This window comes from Sinocyclocheilus anshuiensis, unplaced genomic scaffold, assembly GCF_001515605.1.
Source record: "Sinocyclocheilus anshuiensis isolate Anshui unplaced genomic scaffold, SAMN03320099.WGS_v1.1 scaffold2083, whole genome shotgun sequence".
NCBI classification, from domain to species: Eukaryota; Metazoa; Chordata; class Actinopteri; order Cypriniformes; family Cyprinidae; genus Sinocyclocheilus; species Sinocyclocheilus anshuiensis.
Genome location: NW_015536601.1, coordinates 143,612 through 150,452, shown reverse-complemented (window position 1 = coordinate 150,452; position 6,841 = coordinate 143,612). Strand labels below are relative to the sequence as shown.

The 6,841-nt window shown below is 37.5% G+C and overlaps 1 protein-coding gene across 1 annotated transcript in view; it reads right to left on the bottom strand.

The window, feature by feature from the left end:
- Positions 1–6,841, bottom strand: part of rnf123 (ring finger protein 123) — a 174,329-nt gene that overhangs the window by 109,198 nt on the left and 58,290 nt on the right. The window contains exons 29-30 of the mRNA XM_016506503.1: positions 4,798–4,885; positions 1,376–1,463 (exon numbers count right to left, since the gene is read on the bottom strand). Coding sequence (XP_016361989.1) covers positions 1,376–1,463; positions 4,798–4,885 — 176 coding nt within the window. The remainder of the gene's footprint in view (positions 1–1,375; positions 1,464–4,797; positions 4,886–6,841) is intronic.

Sequence of the window (6,841 nt, the reverse complement as noted above, 5' to 3'; positions counted from 1 at the left end):
CAGGAAATTAACGTTCTTAGAATTGACAGACAGTTGACCCTGAGAGGTCAAGTAAATATCTACAGCTGATCTAAATATTTATAATTAATTATAACTAGTTATGATTAATTATTCATATTTCCCCATGAGCTGATTCGCTACAGAACATAGGAAGTTTAAACTAGGAAGAAAAGTGGTAAACGTATTTAGCTGCATTTTGTGTGTGTGTGAGACCTAAAAGAACTGTGGAAACAAATCAGTCTTTTTTAAAGACAGTATAAGAAATGCAGCTTACCCTCCAAAGACGAACCAGAATCCAGTTGGTTTGAGCCCAAGGTCTCTGTTCATATGGAGCCAGTAAGTTCCTCATCATAGCCATCCGCCTGGGAGATATTACATCATAAATAATTATACAAATAAAAGAAAAGAAATAAACAGAAACCATGCACTAAGACAAATAAAATATCAAACCAAAGAAATAAGACATTATATATGAAAATTACGTTGTCTGATGCACATTGCAGACAAAAACAGTAGGATATTTATAAAAAATGACAAGCTCCATTCTAATTGGCTGATTTGATCCAATTTTCACAAACCAGGTTGTACAGGTGTTTCATAATTGGGCATAATTTATGAGTTACCAAATTGCTATAATGAATGTTTCAAAACAAACAAACAAAACAAAAAAAACACTAAACAAAACCATCAAAAACACAAAACCATGAACAGCAAACCAAAGCAAAACTTAGCAAAACTAAACCATCGAAAACATAAAACAAAAGCCATCAAAAATAAAACCAAAAACAAAATTAAATCATAAAAACAACACAACAAAACCATCAAAAACAAAACTAAGCAAAACTTAAAGGTGGGGTAAGTGATTTCTGGTAGCCAATGTTGATATTTCAAATCACCAAACCAAACACGCCCCTACCCCAAAAGGGTCTCGCCCCTATTTTGATAGCTCCCAGGCAACGATTAGTTCTCTGAAACAAAGTGAAACCAATGTTATACTGTGTATACACCGAACGCGAGCGGCGCGAAAAAGTACTACAGAACTCATTATAATCAGTGATGCTGTCTACACTAGATGCGGCGCGGCGCGATACGACAAATCTCCAGGAAATTAACGTTCTTAGAATTGACAGACAGTTGACCCTGAGAGGTCAAGTAAATATCTACAGCTGATCTAAATATTTATAATTAATTATAACTAGTTATGATTAATTATTCATATTTCCCCATGAGCTGATTCGCTACAGAACATAGGAAGTTTAAACTAGGAAGAAAAGTGGTAAACGTATTTAGCTGCATTTTGTGTGTGTGTGAGACCTAAAAGAACTGTGGAAACAAATCAGTCTTTTTTAAAGACAGTATAAGAAATGCAGCTTACCCTCCAAAGACGAACCAGAATCCAGTTGGTTTGAGCCCAAGGTCTCTGTTCATATGGAGCCAGTAAGTTCCTCATCATAGCCATCCGCCTGGGAGATATTACATCATAAATAATTATACAAATAAAAGAAAAGAAATAAACAGAAACCATGCACTAAGACAAATAAAATATCAAACCAAAGAAATAAGACATTATATATGAAAATTACGTTGTCTGATGCACATTGCAGACAAAAACAGTAGGATATTTATAAAAAATGACAAGCTCCATTCTAATTGGCTGATTTGATCCAATTTTCACAAACCAGGTTGTACAGGTGTTTCATAATTGGGCATAATTCATGAGTTACCAAATTGCTATAATGAATGTTTCAAAACAAACAAACAAAACAAAAAAAACACTAAACAAAACCATCAAAAACACAAAACCATGAACAGCAAACCAAAGCAAAACTTAGCAAAACTAAACCATCGAAAACATAAAACAAAAGCCATCAAAAATAAAACCAAAAACAAAATTAAATCATAAAAACAACACAACAAAACCATCAAAAACAAAACTAAGCAAAACTTAAAGGTGGGGTAAGTGATTTCTGGTAGCCAATGTTGATATTTCAAATCACCAAACCAAACACGCCCCTACCCCAAAAGGGTCTCGCCCCTATTTTGATAGCTCCCAGGCAACGATTAGTTCTCTGAAACAAAGTGAAACCAATGTTATACTGTGTATACACCGAACGCGAGCGGCGCGAAAAAGTACTACAGAACTCATTATAATCAGTGATGCTGTCTACACTAGATGCGGCGCGGCGCGATACGACAAATCTCCAACAGAAAACTGCTGCTGCATTCTATTTATGACGTATTGACACAAATTTCAAATTATTTTCAATGGTCGCTTTGTCGCGTCCAGCGTAGACAGACTTTAGCTGTTGCGGCACGGCGTCCGGTGTAGACACGGTGTTACTCATCTATCAAGAAGAAACAAAGCAACCTCGGCGTCCGATCACAGGCCTTACACAAAATAATGTTCTTTTTAGCAGCATCATATGACCCCTTTACGCCTTCTTTTGTTCCGCAGACGTTTTCCTCTTTTGTTTTTTATCCACCATCTCTATCTTTCTGTCGCTCAGCTCGGCTAAAATGTCCGTCCTGTGCACTGAGCGCTCTCTCCTCCGCATTAGTGATGTCCGGTTCGCGAACGAATCGTTCAATTTACTGACTGAATCATTTGAAACGGTTCGCGTCTCCAGTAAGCATTAATCCACAAATTACTTAAGTTATTCACTTTTTTAACGTGGCTGACACTCCCTCTGAGTCGAAATAAACCAATATCCTGGAGTAATTAATTTACTCAAACAGTACACTGACTGAACTGCTGTGAAGAGAGAACTGATGATGAACAGCAGCATGTGTGCTGCCAAAGTGTGCAGCGAGCTGGATAACGAACGTAAACGCCCACCGCTGGAGCGGTTCTCGAATCAAGAACCGGTTGCATCGGTTTTCGGATCACTGGTACACTGAACCGAGAACCGTTTCTTTCGGACACGTCCGATTTGAGAACCGATGAGCTGATGATACTGCGCATCCGTGATTCAGCGTGAAGCTACCGAACAGTACATGATTGTCTACTATGACTGACACAGCACGTCTGAACCGAACTGGTTCTTTTGGACAACTGATTCTGTGCTAATGCTATGAGCGTGGGTAAACCGAGGACTTGAATGAAGGGCAATCTGGCGAAACGTAAGTTTATTTGATAACAAATAAATCGCAATGGATTATGTATAGGTGGATTATGGTTTCTGCGCTGATGACAACTCGTTTATTTTCCTACTTTATATCTTTAAGACTTAAATCCTGGTATGCACATCACTGCCTGTTACTGTATTTGGGTGCTTAGTTGCAAAACTTAATTGTAAACTTTTCAGATCATGATTATGATGTTTTAACTGACTGAAGTTATGATTACTGACTTTATATATTTGAATGTGTATTTTCATCCCGGCCCGGGATGATAGACTTGATATCATTATGTCATCGCGAATGACGTCATTACGTTAGGGCATAAAAGAACCGATTTTTTGAACCGGTTAATTGAAACGAACTGTCCGAAACAACCGGTTCGCGGAAAAGAACCGGACTTCACATCACTAACACTCACTTGCATTCAGGGGAGTGAGGTATACCTGCACAGCTCTCACTAGCTGGCCTCTGTTACATATGCAGTATTACCCTATAATGATGTTTTTTGAAGCAATAAATTGTGTTTCACATAGCCAGCATTGATTGCAGTAAAATCCCAAAATACACTATTCTACTGTAAAAAAAATATTACTAAAGAAAAGAAATATTATTAAACACTGTTAAAGTTGTCATGAGCTAAGAAATCAAAATTCCCTTGATCTTTTGACATATAAGAGATTATTGTGCAATAGAAACATATTGTAAGTTTCAGAACTCAAAACTTTTTCATTAATCTAAAAACATCTTATATTGAAGTCAGTCTGCCAAAATGAATGTACCACTTTATGATGTATTAGTGTGGTTAAGCAACACCCCTGCAGAAGAAGATCAACGCCTGTTTCTACATCACTGTCTGTTTAGCCCCACCCACCAATTCACGCACATAGCAGTTAAAGGGGTCATATGATGTTTTTTTAAAGATCATTATTTTGTGTATTTGGTGTAACAGAATGTTGACACGCTTTACTGTTCAAAAAACACATTATTTTTCAAATACTGTACATTATTGTAGGTCCTCTATGCCCCGCCTCTCTCAAACGCTTCGTTTTCTACAAAGTCCCTCCTTCCGACAAGTGCAGTCTGCTCTGATTGGCCGGCTGACCCGGTGCATTGTGATTGGCCGAACACCGCAAGCACTCGTCGGAAATGTAACGCCCCTTACACTGATGTTATGATTACTGACTTTATATTTGAATGTGTTAAGCCCGCGATAGACTTAACGCCATTACGTCATCGCCAATGACGTCATTACGTCGAGCGTAAAATAACCGGTGAACCGAGTTTTTCAACCGGTTTATTGAAACGAACTGTCCGAAAGAACCGGTTCGCGGAAAAGAACCGAACTTCCCATCACTACTCCGCATCATGAGTAGACACACCCCTTACAGCTGATTGGCTACAAGTTTGTTTTGGTACTCGGCTCGACTCAGTTTTCAAAAGTGTTTTTGAAAAAATGCATACTCCACCTTTAACCATAAATAACAAAACAAAATACAAATCTTAACTATCAAAAACATAACATAAATCAACTGGTTCGCTTACAATGTATTTGCAAAGCACTGCAAATGTGCATAAAGTTTGTTTCTGGTCTAAGGTGAGATGAAAACAAGTAATGCAGTAACAAAAAGCATTAATTAATCACTGCATTTTGATGCAAACTCAGGCTTAAGCACTTACTGATCTTCTGGGATCTTCTCGACGGCACGCAGGGATTGTGGGTAACACACGTAACTGGCTAAAGCCTGCATCAGTGAGTCTTTGATATCTGTGGATGAAAATAAAGTAGAAAAAAAAAACATTGTACAATGCTTTTTATGATTCAATTAATTCTTGATAAATAAAATCCCCACTCCGCATGTCCTGGTTTACTCTGAAATATGTTAAGCAAATAAACCAGGCTGCAAATGGCAATTCACATCGTCTTTAAAAAGGTCTTCTTTTTTGCATTTGCATGCATGATTGTTGTATTTAGTGCTCATTTAAAAAAAAAAATTCTATGAAACAAGAAGCTTCAATGATTTTCTAACACCTCAGTCTCAGTCTTTGTTAAGAAAGAAGTCCTTGATCAAAACAAAATAATGAAAAAAACAACAACACTAGAATTGCCAACAAAAGAAGAGCTATCCAGATATAAAAAGCTAGTTGAAATGTAAAACTAATCCATATTAAAAACAGACTGTGCAACAACAGCTGTTAAAATTGATGTATTCGGTAACAGAGCCCACTGAAAACAAGATAAATATGCAAAAACAATCTAAATACATCAGTGCGAACATAATGAAAAGGCTGCTTATGAAATGAAATTTAAACAAATGGGTCGTGTCTAATAACATCTGTTCATCTGCAGAGCACATCGCTCATGATTCAGGAGTCAAGAGTATTTCATAGCCCTAACCTTAAACAGGATTAAGAAAATGCTGCGGCTACAACTCGTCACGTAAATTACTTTGTGTTGCCTGAGAGCAGAGAGAATAAGCTTTTAATTATACCTTTACGTGAGAAATTAAGTGAAGTGATTAACGGTACAAGCCAACGGCTATATTAGGTTAAATAATTCCCATTAAAACGGCCAACGAATTGATTATTGTACAGATTTTTGGGCTGCTCGCTTTTATCTTGTCTTTTCCTGCAGTTAATGGGAACAGAATATTAACTGAATGGATGGATGGATGGATGGATGGACGGACGCACGGACGGGTCCTGTTAATATTGTTGTGAATTTTTAACTAACCCCAAATTTTGAATGGTAGTGTATGTATGCCGTACCTGATGGGGGATGATAGTTTGAAGTAATGTTCACATTTATCCATGGATGTGATGTGGGAGAGACAGGCCACCTCACTGCCCAGCCTGCACCTCCTCTCCAGTTCAGCAGAGCTGGCCTCCCATGATTCCTCTCCAGATCCCAGGCTGGGCTCATGCAGTGTCATGTAGGTGATACTGCACAGAACAGTATAAAAACAATGTGTTAAACACTGTGGTGCTCGCAAAATGTTGCTTTCTTTGTTTGAGCAGTCAAAGATATTGACTTCTGACTTAACCAATGGCATGAGTTTGGGGCAGGACTATCTGTTTAGTGGTCAAATGTATTATTTAGACCCGGGAAACTTGTTTACAATAATCATTATTTTTGCAGTCACAATTGTTGCCGCTAGTCTCATGGCAATGAAACACTTCACCTTTAAATTTAGTTGTGAAAATCCAATCCCTCTTGGATAACTTTTACTATCACTCAAATTAACACATCACTTCTGCAGCTAGGAAGCGATTAATAGTAGGCTAGAATCTGTGATTGCGAAGTACAGTAAATATCCACACCGGTGCGGTGACTGACAGCCACACATTCACCTCAAAACATTAGATTTAGGGATGGGCGGATCGATCCTTAAGTAACTTAGGCCTATCGATACTTTCGATACTGATGTTGTATCGAAAGGATCGATCCTCACGTAAAAATATCGATTCTAAAGTGCATTTTTTAACCATTAATTTTATTTATTTCTCAAGAAATTCAGTGCATAAAATAAGCTTCTAAGTGGAAAAATTACGGTGGCCGAGAAGTGCAAAGCAAATCACAATTCTGAAAACAAAATAACAAATTACAAATGCAAATGCAAGTCTAAAAAACAAAATAACAATTCAGAAAATGCAACAACAATTCAGAAAACATTATAACAAGTCAGAAAACACAATGACAAATTCGAAAACAAAATAACAAGTC